Below are 16,570 nucleotides of genomic sequence, written 5' to 3'. Positions count from 1 at the left end.
ACCTGACACCACTTGGGAGTTGACGGTTGTCATGGCGATGTTGCCCTGCTGGAGCGCTGAGGCTGGAACCACAATCCCCTGGGGGTTATTGGAGACTCCAGACATGGAATTGGGGGAATTCTGCAGGAGGTCCTGGCAGTAAGGGAGGTGTGTGGTTTGTGACAATGTCACTAAATGCTTAGATGCCACAACCCCAAATTCGTCCTCCCCTTTTCTTCCTTCTTGCCTGCCCTCCTCCCTTCCTCCTGCTCCTCCCAGGACCCAAATCTGACAGACAATTCTTATGGCCTCCTAGAAGGGGTGAATAAGAAGGCTCAATATTAAAAACCAACCAACCAGTCAGCCAACCAACCAGCCAACCAACCAACCAACCAACAATATTTACCCACATAGCCATTCCATTCTTCTGAAACTTGAGACATAAATTATCTCGTAAACCAGTGGTCCCCACTTCAGCTTCACTTGGGAATTTCCAATATTGATGCCCGAGTTCCAACCCCAGAGATTCTAATTTCATTGATTGGGGGTGTGGTTGGGGCTTTGGCGTTTTAAAAACTCCCCAAGTAGTTCTAATGTGTGGCCAGGGCTGAGGACCAGGCTTTATCTGCTTACCACCTCTTCACCCTTCACACTGTTGTCTCTGGATGCTTTCCCTGACACTGTCTTCTCCCAGAACCTCACTTCCTCACCCACCTATGATGACATTTTTTTTATTACACCAAGCTCCACACATAAGTGGCCTCCAATGTTTTATCTTTGTAACTGAGCACTTAGCTCAGGTGCCTGGCACACAGTAGCTACTAAAATACTTGTTAAATCATAAGAAAAGACAGCCACCCTAGTCTCTTTATAACCTGCCTCCTAAAGGCATCTCATAGGAGCCTCAACCTCAGCCACCCGTCTGCACATTTCATCGATTCCTTCCTTTACCTCCAGCTCACAACACCGAATCCCACTGCAAACAGAGTCTCCCTTTGCCCCGTGCTATCAACCTGCCAGCCCCCATTTTCCCCATAAGCAATCCTTCCAGTTTGTTTTTGCAGTAGCCAAAGCAGATAAGAAGACCATTTTTCTCCCTGGCACTCTGGTCACCTCGTCATTGCCATGTAACAGCTGGGCAAGGAAGTCCTTGGATGTTGAGGGACTCCGCTTGCCACGCACGAAGGCTGCAATAAGTCCTCCCTGCTTGCCTGCTCGGTGTGGGGAGAACTTGTGAGGAAGGATTTGGGTGTGTGAGAGGCTGGGTGTCTAGGCTTTATTTGGAGAAAGCAAGAAAGGTGGCCAATGAGATGCAGCAAAAGGAGTTGTACGAGACCTGCGTGGGTCTCCGAGCTCCTCTGACCATAGTTCCTCATCTGACGAGAGGGCTTGAACCAGGTGACCCGTCTGATGGCTGTCTAGGGCTGACACTCTCATGCTCAAAGCCTGGAGTCACAGGGCATGAGCTGTAAGAATTTACACGGGTAAACAGTCAAGAAAATAGGCTAAATCAGGGGGGAGAAAAGGCCCCTACCTTCCTAGCTTTTGTTTCAGGACTGGGAGAAGCTTGGGTCTTCAGCCTCCAGGGAAGGTCTAGAGGTTCTTTGAGCCAAACTCTTGGCCTCCCCACTCAAGCAATTCAAATCTAACACTGAGTCGGACCTTCAGAAGCCTAAAGAAGATTCCTTAAAAGCCACATATTTCAACTCTCTGAAGAAAAATAAGGAACTGAGGCTTATAAACTCAAGTGACTCACCCAAGGCCCCCAGCTGGTTCGCAGCAATGGGACTAGAACACAGCCCTCCTTCATCCACAAATATTGAACACCCACCTTGTGCCAAGAACTGGGCTACAAGGTGCTCCTGGAATCACAGGGGTTCAGCACATAGTTACTGGAGGCAAGGTGAACAGGTAAAACAATCAAACCCTGGAAGTACAGGGGCAGCATGGGCCCCAGAGGAAAGATGAGAGACTTGGGAATCAGCAAGTGATGGCCGTTCTGTGAGCCTCAGTCTCATTCATAAAATGTGTCTGGCCCAGTGCTGACATCCAGGAGCCCTCAAAGCCTGTTTTTAGCTATGTGTCCATCTAAGGTCGATCCTGCCCTCGTTCCCAATACCCCGGCCAACAAGTCTCATAGGATGTAAACCAATGCTGATGTTATTTGAAGCTGAGGTGAAGTCGGAAGGTACACTGAATAGAAGAGGGCGTCCCTCCCTGCCTTTCCCCCTAAAACTGATGGAAATGACTTTTCAATAATCTCTTGTTGGGAATTATTCATGCCACGGTGCTCCTCATGGGTAAAGGTATTTGGGAATTTCACACATAAAAAGTTGTCCCAGACTTTCTTTTCCCCCGAAAAAGTATCCAGCAAGGTTAGGGAAACACAAGCAAAATCAGTAAAATAAATACAAGATGTGTGTTTTGGGATTCAACCAGCACACATATTTGCTTGCCAGAGGCAGAAGGGTGAGGAGCCTGGATGCTTCACCTGCTTATTCAAGCTCTGGCTGGTTCTCTGCCCTGTGGTTTTGCTAGCCTCCATGCCAGGTTCTGAGTTTGGGTAACTAAAGGCAATTTGCCTTATGCATGAGATCAGACTCTTCTCTTTCCTACCCTTTCCTCCTACTCTGGGGTCGTTGGCTGGGACGTGCCCAGAGGCAGCCAAGTGATATCAGCAAAGGAATGGAATGTAGAGCTTCAGGGACAGAGATCATGGGCAGGGCCAGGGCTGGCCACGTCTTAGCTGGGCAAAAAAAAGAGGAAGCAAAATCTGGCATCGCTGAGGTGTGGGGGAATAACATCCACCCCTTACATTTGTAAATACGAGCTGTTTCACAAACCTGCCAGAGCCCTGGCGAGTTTTTAAAGACACAGATTCTCAGCATCATTGAATCAGACCCTCAGCAATCTGTATATTTAGAAACCTCCCTCAGCTGGTCCCAGAGATCAGTGGGTCTGAGACTACCTCTTCGTTGCACGTATCGAATATTAGCAATGCTTTCACCGTGCTATTTCATTTTAATCTCCCCACTACGATGGTGTCATCGGGAGAGAGATTATTCTATTTGTCTGAAGAGGAACTGAGGTCCAGAGAACCAAAGTGAATTCCTGGAGTCACAGCTGTGCCTCGCATGCGGGTCCTTCGGCTCTTGCGCTGATGCTCAGAGAGAGAGAGAGATGTGTCTTGGAATCAGACATCCAGGCTTGACAGAAGCAAGGTTCCTGGCACATTTGAACACCCAATAAATCATTTTCCGCTTCCTTTGGGTAACGCTACTCACCCGGGGAGCTGGGCTTGGCATAGTCAGGATTTAAAACCTGTCCTAGAAGGTCCCTAGAGCCACTTGGGTTCTTAGCAGCAGTGGAGATTCATCTGGGACTGCCGACCTAGTCACGGTGACCGGTTCTTGCCACATGCCCGGCTCATTCCTGCCTAAGACGTTCCCGGGCCCAGGCCAAGCTCCAGAGCTGGAGCTGCGTCCCTGTCTTGGACGAGCTCTGTGACCTGACTGCAGCCATTTCAGGTCAAGCCCAAGGTCTGGCTCTCTGGAGCCTTTGTCTATGGAGACAAGGGGGCTCTGAAGCCCTGGGAATGGTCTACGGTCTTTTCTGAGGAGGGGGCTACTACGTGAGCAGAGGAAGCCCCTTGGGGAGAAGATGTTGGCTAAGCACACAGTATTTTCATCTTCTTGACAGCTTCCTCTTGGGCCTTATCAGACTCCAAACCAGGTGTATGATGTGTCTGGACCCAAATAGAGCTGTGTCCTTCTTAGCGCCCAAAGAGAGGTGAGGAGCACATGTGGTACAGTTTTCGTGACGTTCTTCTGCATCCAGAGTCCCCCATCCCTGCCCAAACTGTCCAGGAGCCAGGGGCTCAGAGCTGGTTGTCTAGGTCAAGAGCTCTGCCTTGTCCCACCAGGAACATGTCTGTGGTGTCCCCCAGCCTCGGAAAGTTGTCAGAAGCCTGGCTTCCCTGGTTGGAGCCATCCCATCTAACTGGGAAGCGTGCGGTCTCCTACTTTCTAGCAGTAGGACGTGCTTTCAGAGTACGAAATAGGCCCCAAAGCTGAAAATGTCCATAGAGTTTCCCAGGAATGCAGTGGCAGGGCCTGGACCAGGTGACCCACGACTTGGATGGAAACTCACGAGCTGGGCTCTGCAGGCCTCCCCAGAAGCTGTCCCACTGCTGATTCTCGCGTGCTGTTTCCCTGAGACACAGAGAGGCACAGAGCCTCTCAGGAGCAGGCACAGCAAGGTTAGGGGAGCAGCTTTAGATGGGCTGACAGTTTGTGCCTCCTATCCCCACCCAGGGACAAGCTGCAAAGCCTTTGCCGCCTGGGGCCGTCGGCCACTCTTTCTGTGCCACGGTGTTCACTGTGGTGAGTTTTACTCCAAATCTCATTTGAGAACAAAAAAAGATGATTTGTGCAAAAGGAAACCTTACTGAAGAAAAAGTGAAAGTCTCTGGGATTACTCTTGGAAGTAGAGGGTGGGAGGGTGGGGTGTGACCTGACAATGTGTGACCAGACAATGACTGTGAACTCTGACCCCAGGGTCTGCTGTTGGCCTAGGAGGAGCCGGGTCAGTCCCTGGAGCCACGGGTCTTCACTGTTAACAGGGAGAGGGCTTATGTTGCCGGGGGAGACTTAACTTCCACTGAAGGAAGAAATTCCTGGAATAAACTGTGTTGGGAGGAAGAAAGGAAGGAGTGAAGGAAAAAAACCGATAGAAAAACTGTCCTTTAAGTTATTTTGAAACAGCCAGAATGTTTATCTTACTAGGATGCCTGTAAAGCAGGGGATTCGAACTGGATGACGCTGCAAAGGTCTTTCCAGCTGAGGATTTTAGAGAAACCAGTGCCGTTCCCTAGGAATGTGTGGGTGGGTGGGTGGGGGTAAGCAGATGGCGGTGGGCTGGGGGGGCACTGTCTCCCACTCTACCCCACCCCAGCTGTCTGCCATCCACCCCCAGGCCACTAGGGGTCTCTGCTGATCCACCAGCTCAGATCACACTCCCCACAACTTCCCAAACCTCCCAGGAGGGCAGGTCTGTGGGCTAACTGGCCTGGGCTAGGGGGCGGGGACTTAGTTCTGGGCGCCACATTTCTGCAGGAAAGCTTGTCTTGACTCACCCTGGGTATGCCCATGGCCCATTCTCTTGACTCCTTCAATGCTTCCTGTTGGCCTGATATTGTGGACATACAGCATAATGGTGCTCTTTCTGTGTCCTCTTTCCCTGGCCTTCATTGCAGATCTTTTGAGAGAAAGAGGGATCTTTCCTTGAATTCCCCCCATCTGCCTACCACAGTGTTGGGTGCATGACAGATGCTCAATAAACACATGGCCTGACTGGGCTTTGGCCTGGGATGGTGTGTGTGTGTGTGTGTGTGTGTGTGTGTGTGTGTGTGTGTGCATGCGCCCTAGGCGGGTGAGGAGGGTGGGGAGGTTGACCCTGTCCCCAGACACCCCGTTCCTGGCAGCCTTCCTCCACTCTGGCAGGCCCAGAGTCCTGTCCTCGGCTGGGAAAAGCTGGGCTCCCAAACTCAGGGAAGCCAAACACATGTAAACAAGCCACCTAATCCTGTTCCTGCTCTGCTCCTGTTGGGGGCTTTAGTCTCAAGGGAAAGGCACTTTTGGCCTGTGGGGACAAGTGGCAGCTGCTACTCTTAAGGAACATTCCTTCTCGGAAGGGGAGAAGTGCTCAGGTTTCACTAGCCTGGCTGGGAGGGCGGTCTCATGGTCTCCGGGTCCTCTGAGCTGGAGGGCTGGGGGCTAGGAACTGGCAGAAAGCACAGCTTTAATGGCTATGGCAAGAGTGAGGCAGAATAGCTCCTAGAACTCCACTTTTTGTCACTGTGGTCTGGGGGTGTCCCCTTTCCAGCCCAGTGGTGATCTTGCAGGGTAGATCACCTCCCTTTATTTCCACCAGCCTTAAAACTCCCTGGTCAAATCTTCACGATGGTTGGTCACTGGGCAGAACTTGGGGCTAGACTGAGGTGACTGCCCCCACCTCCTTGACCTCCTGCTAATCTTGCAAATGCAAACTCCCTGTAGGTCAGGAGGTAAGTCTACCTTCCCCAGGGAGGGATGTACTCAGTCCCTTCCTATTTTTTTAGGGACTTCACATGGTTGGAGAGTTCTACCCGCTCTGCCAGGCCCAGAGTCTCAGAACTGGGCTCACTCTGTACCACTCTTGTCCCTACTTTCAATCTATTAGCAAATCTAAATTCTTGCTTCCCAGCAATTAGTTTCTTCCTCTCTAGTGTTCAAATCCCTGCTCTCCAGTTAAGTGGGGTCACCTCTCCCTCTCCAGGGCCCAGGACCTCTGGTTCTTCATAGATGTCAGGAAAAAAGGTAAAGGGAGTGATTTTAACAAGTAGAAAGTAGAACATAGACTTGGGAGTAGCCCATCCCAGCCTCTGCTGTTTATTAGGTGTGTGACCTTAAGCCAGTATCTTAACTTCTCTGAGCTTCTCTTTCCTTGGGGGAGAAAATGAAGAAAATAATGTGCTCCTTGTGGCCTTGTTGTGAGGAGTCAAAAAGATAATATATGTAAAGCACCTAGTACCTACTGTGCCTGAGATGTGGGGGAGGCTCAATAAATGTTGAAATTTTCCCCTTTCTCTGCCAGATCTTCTTGGAGCAGCATAAGAGGCTACTCAATTAATTTGCCTCCAATATGTTTTCAGTCCTTATCCCATCGCCCACATTCTCCATTACCTCTCACATCTTTGGAGATTGGCCATCATTATCAGCCTCAAAGCATAACCCCCTACAACTTGGCTGCAAGATACTCCATTATGACATTTGGAGGTCAGAGATTATCCCATATCCACTTTGATATCCTTGGAACTCAGCAGGCTCAATAGGCTTGAACAGATGCATGATGTGGGAATGAATGGCCTCTTCTCCTCTACCAGCTTCTCTCCAGGGATTCTGAAAGGCTGTCTCTGTTCCTTACCATCTCCCAGACTTCTCTCTATATAGGGAACGCTCACTTTTAGAGTTCCCAGATAGCACACCCCCCCCCCCATCTCCCTCCTCCAGGAAGTCCTCCAAGGCCAGTGAATCTCCAACTTCTCCAATGACAATGGGCAAAATCCTTCTGCTGGCCTAGCTAATCCATATGCTGAGGTTTGCTCATTCTGCCTCTGGCAGGAACAGACCCTGGCCCTGACGGTGTGCAGGCTGGGCCCAGGCCTTCCCAGGGCAGGAGGAAGGAGGCCGAGTGATGGCTGGGGCAACCTGCAGCCACACATGTGGTTTGTTCAATCCAGACCGCTTCCTGTGGCTCTGTCTCCAGCTGCTCCTTTCCTGCCTTCCTCAATGTTTACTTGACCTGGAGCCTTCTATAGCTCATATAACTGATCAGGATCCTCAGGTGTGGCTCACAGCTCCCTCACACTGAGGTTGGGAGCTCCTTCTGGACAATTCACTTATGCTCTCACAGGACCTAGCACAGTGCATGCAGTAAGTGCCCCCCAAATGTTGGGTGGCTGAGATCCGCAGGTAAGTCTGATTTGCCCACAATAGGGTTGCAGCTAAAATCCCTACAGAGAAAGAGGGGTGAGTTTCAAGTCAAATTAATAGTTGAGCGAGGCAGGAGTTAGGGTCTCTCTAGTGGGATGGTTTAGTTTATGCCCTCTAGGGAAAGATAGGAGAAGCCCAAGTCGGAGTCTAGAATGAGCCTCCTTACCGAGGGGATTGCCCCTGCAGGAAGCCTGGGCTTGGAGCTATGAGGAAGCTTGGATGTCATTCCAGTGCGGGCAGTACAGGACGGCTTCCTGGGGATGTGGGAAAAAGTAGCTGTGGCTCAGTTCCTTGGGAACTCTGTTTCAGCTCTCTCACTCGGTGGAAGCAATCTCCCCCACTCCCTACCCCGATTCCATTCCCCAGAGAAAGTTCACATTCAGAAATGGAAGGCCAAGCCGCGAATGTGCCCAGCTGCCATAGAGCTGAATGGGGACACAGTATGGCATCTGGTGGTGGTGGGGGGAACCAATTTGAAGAAAAAAATGTCTCCCGCTTTGCAACACAGGCTGAATGATTAGCACATAGGGAAAACCATGAGCCAGCAGTTTGCAACAAAGCTGGCAGGCGGCTGGAATGCTGGTCCTGAGGATCATGTTCCAGAGGGGAGACACCCCTCCCTGGACCAGGCTGGCGCTCAGTGTGGCTATTTCAGGCTGGGGGGATTAAGGTCGAACCATGACGAATGTGAACCATCATACACACACACACACACACACACACACACACACACACCCACCCACCCACACCAGACACTCTTTTTCTCTCTTCTCTCCCATACTGGCTCCCATGCCCTGACGTCTGCCTCCTCTCCTGAAAAGTCTCTTGGCAGTGGAGACTCTCCTTCCCGGGAAGGCCCCACCAGCCCCGCACCCCCAGCAGCTCAGGGAGACAGTGACAGGAGTCCGACCTGGATAGCATTGGGCACGTCCTCTTCACATTCCCTCTCCCTGCACCTGACTTTGCACTGACACCACACCTGCCTGGCCTGTCCCTTCATCCCACTGTGGCTGCCATACTTTCCCTCTCATTTCTGCCTCGTCTCCATCTTTCTGGGGCCTCGCTTCCCTTTTCCTCGGTCTGCGTCTCCTACCCTTTCCTGTCCCACCCCCTCCCCCCCGCCCCGCCACAGATGTTCATCCTTCCTGTATCTCCTCTCTTGAATGTGACTCTCCAGAGTTGTCTTTCTTCTCCTTTATCTTTCTTCTGATTTCTCCTTCCCTCCTTTGGCTTCCTCTGGCCTCTCTTGATCTGTCTCCTTCTTTCTCCTTGTCTTACTTCTTTCAACAGATGTTTACTGGCCGTCCACGCAGAAGATTTTGGGTTAGCCGCTGCCAGGCATGGGTTATAATTGTATATAAAATACTGTCTGTACCCAAAACACGTCTGTCATCTAGGAGGGGAGAATAACACTTACACTAGCGACTCAGAGATAAAGTCACATGTGATATTTACATATAAGTGGCCTATGGTGCTCTAGCAGTTAGTTGAGAGCAAGAAAAGTGCTTTCTGCATGGGGCACCTAGAGAGACCTCCAGGGGAGAGCAGCCTTGTTATTGTCCTTGCAGAAGAGGCTGGGTTTGGTCCTGCAGAGGTGTGGAAGCGTCACCCTAACAAACAGGCATGGGCGAATGGGGACCTGGAAGGAGCCTTGAATATCAGGCGATAGGATGTGAAACCTCTGAGGACAATCCAAGCTTTCGAGCTCAGAGAATGACAAGAACAGAGCTTTAGGACAACAAATCCAGCAACAGAAGCTTAAGAGGCATGTGTAGGTAAGTGTGTGTGTGTGTGTATGTGTGTGCGTGTGTGCGTGTGGAGGGCTGAGGGCTAGCCAGACAGGACAGGGGAACCGGTAGGAATCTAGGGCAGCAACCTGTGTGTAATTATCTTATTTACCCACTGAAGTCAGAACTACGTACGTGGTGGCAGTCACAGGCAATGAAGGGACAAGTTTGAGAAATTCCAAACGGAAGTACTTGCTAAGTGTCTTTTCTTCTTTTTCTGGCTGTCTTTGTTTTTGCCTGATTGAGTTCCTCTTTCTAAGCAGATCAGAAGCTTTTTTGCAGTGGCCACCCCAGGGCCAGCTTCGCTGTCGGGCAGAGATCTGATATTTACAATGATGGGAATCAAAGTTCTCCCTCCTCCGTCCTCAAAGCTCAGAGGCACCGAATGCTGGGATTTCCCGGGAGGACCGACTTTCGCAGGCAGCATCTCTGAGCCCTGGCTCACCCAGAGACCATGTTATCCTTCTCTGCCAACTCCACATCCCCAGTGGCCCTGCTTGCTGCAGACTAACTTGTCAGCCCCAGGACCCCAACCTGAAGTGGGCCACTGTGGCTGCTAAGCCCCCTGGCCCTCCTTTCTTCCCCCCACTGCCCTGGTACACCCCCAATGTCAGCGCTCGAGGTAGACTTGGAGAGCCCAGGAGGGGAAATCCAGAGCCTCTCCAAGGACCTGATTATTTCCAAAGACTTGTGCTAATTTTCTGATATGATCCTCACATCTCTGTGAGGCACTAAATCCTCATTACTTTTCCTGACCGATGCATTCTAATTAGATCAACACTTAAAAAAAATTCACAATAGCCACAGGATGGCTTTCCATCTCATTAACTCCTCACTTATTATTTTCATGAAAATTACTGATAAAAATGTGCATCTCCATTTGGTGAGGCCTCACAGCCTCCTCAGCTCCTATCTTGCATCTCTCCCGTCACCGGGGCTGCGCAGCGTCGCCATGGTAACCCACAATAATAGAAACTAATAAATTACAAACGAGATGCTCGTTGAGCAATTATTGTCCTCTTTTATGCAAGTTTCTTGCTAATTTTGATCATAAGGGAAAGTACAATAAGACTCTGAAGGAATGAGTCTATTTCAAGAGAATATTAGCAAGCAGAAGCCTGGGCGGCTGTTTTTAGATCTGTAATAAAGTGATTTGGTGATTTCAAGCAATGGGAAGAGGAAATAAACTTCTTGCCTCATGTCCCATGCAGTACTCACTGTCAAGTCCCACAGAGATCCCTCTGGGGTGGGTTTAATGTAATACTTGTTGTCAATATGTGCAAGGCGTGGCTGACCTTCTAGAGGCCCCCCCGACCCTTCCCCTGCCTCTACCAACCTGGAGGGATGGATTAAGTGTGTTGGCCCTTAAAGCTTAGAGATAAAAATGACACCCCCTTTCTTAGGCATTCTTTCCAGCACCTATCAATCTTAGAAAGCTTATCCTTTCCCCCAAGCCCAACTGTCTCATGAGAATAGGCTACTCTAAACCTCCAGGGGCGTTCCACGTGTCTGTCCTAGACTCGGGAGCTCACTGGGAAAGGAAGAAAGTGGTGAGCTATGGCTTACGTAGATGTCAGTGAGTTTGATGAAAAGGTGGTCACCAGGCAGCTTTCTTAGCTCGTAGGTTTGGGGAAAATATTCTGCCCTGGAGGGAAAACTCCATTCTCACCTACAACACATAGCTGCCATTTCCACATCCCCGGTCCCCAGGATGAAGGTGGCAGGTGACTCTTGGGAGGGGGGTAACTTGAAGTGACATTTACAGTGGCCCTGAACCTTAGGAAGACAGAGGAGTCAGGGTAGGGCAAGCAACTAGAAAACGATCTGGGAGAAGCAGTTGCATGGGAAACTGTCTTCATTTATTAGGTGGGTGGGATTCAGGGAAGGACCACTTTCCCCAAACTGTCCTTCTCAAGAACATGGAGAGCTTAGCAAGCCCTCTTGAGAAGTGCATGAGGCTAGGAGGTTGGAGTCCATCTCGGGCTCTGCTCCTGCCTCATCCTCCAGGAAAGCTTTCCATCTCAACACTTAGGCACACTTCTTAGGATATCTCGGGCCAGGAAGCCAGGAATCACTTTGGTCATCTTCTAAGGAATATTAATGCCTTGGCACGGTGCGTTCTGGTACTGCTGATGAGAAGGAGTGGATCAGAGGAGGGCCCTTACGCTGAAAGGATCCAGTGAGCCTGCTCCACTTTCCTAGGCCACCAGGGGACCTTCAGACATTTCTACACCTGGCTTAGGAGCTAGGACCCAGCCCTGTGTGTTACCTGTGAGTGAAGGTTTATGGAGGGCTGGTTGGGGGAGTAGGGTCCCCCGAGGTCATTCCTGAGCAGGTTATCACTGTGCATCTTGGTTTTGAGGCAGGTGATGTATCGGTTACAAAAGTCCTTGCAGAGTTCATTGACTTTCTCCAATTCCAGCAGGTGAATTCTCAGGACCTGGATTGCCTTCACCATCTGGGGAGAAAAGGGGAGAAGTGAGCCCAGGTGTTCAGATGACACTCCCCATGCTGCCTTGAGCTCCCGAGCCCTGAGCACACCAGGGGGGAGAAGCCCATCCCCTGCCCCAGGTATACGCTTTCTCATCCACTCGATTTAAATTCTAGTTACGGCTGTCTGCTGATTGTTTGCATGCTTTGAGCCCACTGTTAACACAATCTTTCTTGAGTAATGGTATTCTGAGGACCACAGAGATGAAAGCCAGGTCTCTAGCACCGGCCCTGCCACGTGTCATCTGTGTGACCTTGGGCAATTGCTCTGCACCTTGTTGTCTGAAAAATGGGGATAATTATGCCCTCCCTAACAACTGTCTAGGTTGGTTGAAAGGATTCACAAGTGGAAAAGTGAAGTGCTGAACAGGCACGAGGAAGATGGAGATCAGAATTTCTTGTGAGTGCCCGAAGAAGTCAGGGACTGTCTATTCTTACACATGTACTCTGAGTGCCTCATGTAATACAGGTCACCTTGCAGATGCCCCCCATTGATACTTATTGACTGACTGAATCATCCAGCATGACTTAGCTGGGCTCTGAAACACCTCTCTGTCCGTGGTGGTTACTCTTGTGCCCTTTGGATTGTTGTATGTGTGCCTGTTGCCTCTTCAAATGGATATTCCCAACCTTCCCTGGCAAGAAGCTGTTTCTCAACTGGAGCTTTCTCTTTATCATTGTTATTATTATGCAAAGAAAAGTGCTGCGGGAGGTTTGGAAAAGACGACAATAAACTATGCTTGACCCAATCACCCTAAAACAAGGATTTTTTTTTTTTGTCTTTTCACCGTGTGTAATTTTGTTTCCTGTTTTTTTCCTTGGTATACCAAATGTATTTTCATTTAAAACAAAATGTTTATTTATTAATTTTTGAGAGAGAGAGAGAGAGAGAGAGAGAAAGTGCATGTGCACAGGTGGGGAAGGGACAGAGAGAGAGAGGCAGAGAGAGAATCCCAAGCGGGCTTGGAGCTGTCGGCGCACAGCCCCACATGGGGCTCAAGCTCACAAACCGTGAGATCATGACCTGAGCCGAAGTCGGATGCTGAACTGACTGGGCCACCCAGATGTTCCCAAATGTATTTTTCTAAGCACCGGAACTATTTTCTCCATTGTCCCTTCCAGGCTGTGAGCTTCTAGAAGGGAGAGATGGTGTCTAATTTGCTTACCACGTTATCCTGGCACCAACACTATGGGTACTGAGTAAATATTTGTTGAATGGGTAAAGATAATTGAGTAAATATATTTTTAATTGTTGCATATTTTTTCCCACGTGTGCCATCCTTAAGCAATCTCTGATTGTTGGGCATTCAGGCTACTTTCAATTCTTCAATTTTACAAAAAACATTCCAGTGACTGTTTTCCAAGTTACAGCTTTTATTCATGTGTCTGCATTATTTCCTTAGGGTGAGTTCCCAGAAATGACAGGAAAAAAGCTATGGGCATTTTTTTTGGCTCATGATAACTATTGCCAAATTGCTTTTCCAAAAAGCATTGCTCAACTGATGTTGGAGCAATTGGATATCCACAAGGAAAAAGGTGAACCTTGATTGAAATCTAACATCTTCTATAAAAGTTAGCTCAAATGGATCAAAGACCTAAATGTAAGATATAAAACTATAAGCTTTTAGAACAAGAATGCAGAAGAAAATCATCAGGACCTAAGCGTGGGCAAAGAGGTCTTAGGCTTGACAATACCAGCTTGCCCCAGAAAAGGAAAAACTGCTAAATTAGGACCCACCCAAATGAAAAGTGTTTGCCCTTCAGAAGACCCTGTGAAGGAGATGATGAAGAGGCAAACTATAGATTGGAAGAAAATACTTGCAAACCATGTATCTGACAAAGGGCTTATTTCTAGAATATATAAAGAGCTCTCAGCAGTAAACAGTAACATAGCAAGCAACCCAATTAGAACAGGGACAAAAGACAACATGAGACATGTCACTGAGGAGGATATACAGATGGCAAATAGGCACATGCAAAGATATTCAAAGTCATTAGCTACCAGGGAAATGCAAATTAAAACCACAGTGAGATATCACTGTACACCTATCAGAATGGTTAAAATAAATAATGGTGACAACACCAGATGCTGGCAAAGAAGTGGACACTGGATCACTCATACATTCCCGGGGGACATGAAAAATGGTAAAACATTTTTCTGGAAATGTTTATTTCTCTGGAAAACAGTATAACAGTTTTGTTTGTTTGTTTTTATAAAACTACATATATGCTTACCATATACCCAGCAATTGCACTCTTGGGCACTTACCCCAGAGAAATAAAATATGTGTTCACACAAAAACCAGTCAAAGCAGCCTTATTTCTAACAGCCCCAAACTAGAAACAACCAAAATATATTTCAATAGGCGAATGGATAAAGACACTGTGGTACATCCATGTCATAGAATACTAGTTAGCAACAAAAAAGAACAAACTATTGAGACACTCAACAACTTGATGGATTTCAAAGAAATTATGCTGAGAAAGAAAAGCCAATCTCAAGGGGCGCCTGGGTGGCTCAGTCGGTTAAGTGTCTGACTTTGGCTCAGGTCACGATCTCACGGTCTGTGAGTTTGAGCCCCGCGTCAGGCTCTGTGCTGACAGCTCAAAGCCTGGAGCCTGCTACGGATTCTGTGTCTCCCTCTCTCTCTGACCCTCCCGTGTTCATGCTCTGTCTCTCTCTGTCTCAAAAATAAATAAACATTAAAAAAAATTTTTAAAGAAAAGCCAATCTCAAAAGGTTACACAGTGTATGATGCCATGTATCTAACATTCTTGAAATGACAAAATTGTGGAGATGGAGAACAGATGGGTGGTGGCCAGGGGGAGCAGAAGGGGGCGGAAGGGAGAAGGGAAGAACTATTCTGTACTTCGACTATCAGCGTTTACATGAATCTATATATGTGAGAAAATGGCACAAAACTAAACACACACACCGAAGTGCATGTAAAATGGTGCAATTTGAATAAGATTGGTGGGTTGTATCGTTGTCAGTTTCCTGGTTGTGAAACTATACTAACAGTTATGCAAGAAGGGAATCAGAACTTCTTTGTATTAGTTCTTAGGACCGCATGTGAATTGACAATGACAACAAAATGAAAAATGAAAAGGGGGTGGGCCTTGCTGCCTTTTGAGACCCATTGATGTCGACATAAGCAATATACAGGGAGTCCCTGTTTAATTCTACCCTCCTAGCTATTGGCTAACATCTTGGTGCTTAGGAAACAAGCAGAGAATCTCTCCCGGAATTTTGACGGTCAGGTGTGAGTAGAGCTGTGTGGCTGGACATCAGTGCCACACTCCTGTCTGAGCTTCGCTGGCATTTCTAGTGGAGTACTACTGAGTAGTCTCTGGGTTAGCTTTTGCATGGCCTGATAGCCAGGAACTGTGCTCAACTAATTAAGGGCTCTCAGAGTACTGAATTAGACTAATTGTCACTCAAAGACAGAAACCAACAGTTTTGTGTCTTCACACAGGGCTCAATCCTAGGGTCTTACCTTAAAGGAGTGCTCCCTCTGTGGGGCTGAGACCAAAAGAGACTGTGCTCTCCCAGGCAAAGAAAAGAATCATGACTTTAGAATGGATTATTTGGTACTTAATGAACATCTGCTCTAAGTTTCCTACTTGACTTTGGCCATGGATACCTTGGTTTATGTCTTTCAGAGTAATTAGCACCACATAAAGCATTTAATAAATGCCCTTGACTCGTTGATTGATTGATAACGATACCCGAACATTTCTTATTCTTACTATGTTTCAGGCACTGTGTTAAACCTATCACATGACTTATTTATACCACAGAATCACCTCTGCAAATAGGCACCATGATTGCCCACATTTTACAGTTGAAGAAAATAAAGCCCAGAGGTATTTTTACTGGTTTAAAGTCACACGGCTGGTAAGTGATAACACTAGGATATGAAGCTGGGTGACCTATGTTGCTTCACCCTCAAGATGGGCTCTTGGGATTTGTGTAGATGGAGAAAAGCAGTTTGAAGGGTGCATGGTTTCTGGGGGGAAAGTGGCTCAGTGATGGGAAGTATGAGGTTCCAGGAAGACCAAATAGTGTTGGGGACATTAAACGTTTGGATTTCCAGAACTCTCCCTGGTAATGTTCCCTTATTCAGCTGCTCTGGCTTCTCGTCTCTCATTCCTGGCCTAGTGCACAGGGGTCAAAATACCTACTGATGTAGGTGTCTGCCTCCTCCTCCATAAAAAGAGAGGGTTGGGCTCTCAGGTGCTTTCCATTTTCTGATTCCCTGAACATGACCAGGACTTGTGCCCTCAATTCACTGATGGGGCTGGAAGGGACCCCAGGAGATGACCTGGGCTGGTGTCTAGGTGAGTGGATGGTCCAAACTCTAGGATACATGGCTGCCTCTTCTCTTCTGAGGCTCTCCCAGTCAGAACCTTTGCTTCAGACCATCTCTATTTTCGCTCAGTCTGCTGATTGAGAAGTTCTCCCTTACGTTTACCAAAATCTCTTCTGCCTGAATATAAAGAGCTTACTCAGCCTTTTGCAGGCATTAAGAATACCTACCTAGTGCCTCTGTCAATACACCTCCCTTAATTTAATGTTATCCATTCAACACAAATATTGAGTCTCACTATATGCCATACACAGAACAAGGCATCGGACTTGAATAACTTGTCCAACTAGCTTTGTCTTCTCGAGACAAAATCATCCTAATTCTTTAAACCTTTCTTCTTTTTTCCCTTCCTTCCTTCCTTCCTTCCTTCCTTCCTTCCTTCCTTCCTTCCTTCCTTCCTCCTTCTCTCCTT

General features: G+C 48.2%; 1 protein-coding gene across 10 annotated transcripts in view; it reads right to left on the bottom strand.

Moving 5' to 3' along the window:
- The window catches only part of PKNOX2 (PBX/knotted 1 homeobox 2), a 319,107-nt gene that overhangs the window by 22,230 nt on the left and 280,307 nt on the right, over positions 1 to 16,570 (bottom strand). For 8 of the 10 annotated variants that reach the window (XM_058687202.1, XM_058687198.1, XM_058687200.1 and 5 more), the window contains 2 exons: positions 11,568 to 11,756; positions 3 to 132 (listed from right to left, as the gene is read on the bottom strand). In XM_058687202.1, coding sequence (XP_058543185.1) covers positions 3 to 132; positions 11,568 to 11,756 — 319 coding nt within the window. The remainder of the gene's footprint in view (positions 1 to 2; positions 133 to 11,567; positions 11,757 to 16,570) is intronic. The other 2 variants (XM_058687206.1, XM_058687207.1) reach the window with 1 other exon arrangement.

Source organism: Neofelis nebulosa, chromosome 10 (assembly GCF_028018385.1).
Source record: "Neofelis nebulosa isolate mNeoNeb1 chromosome 10, mNeoNeb1.pri, whole genome shotgun sequence".
NCBI classification, from domain to species: domain Eukaryota; kingdom Metazoa; phylum Chordata; class Mammalia; order Carnivora; family Felidae; genus Neofelis; species Neofelis nebulosa.
The sequence above is the reverse complement of the archived record's forward strand: the minus strand, read 5'-3'. Positions and strand labels throughout refer to the sequence as shown.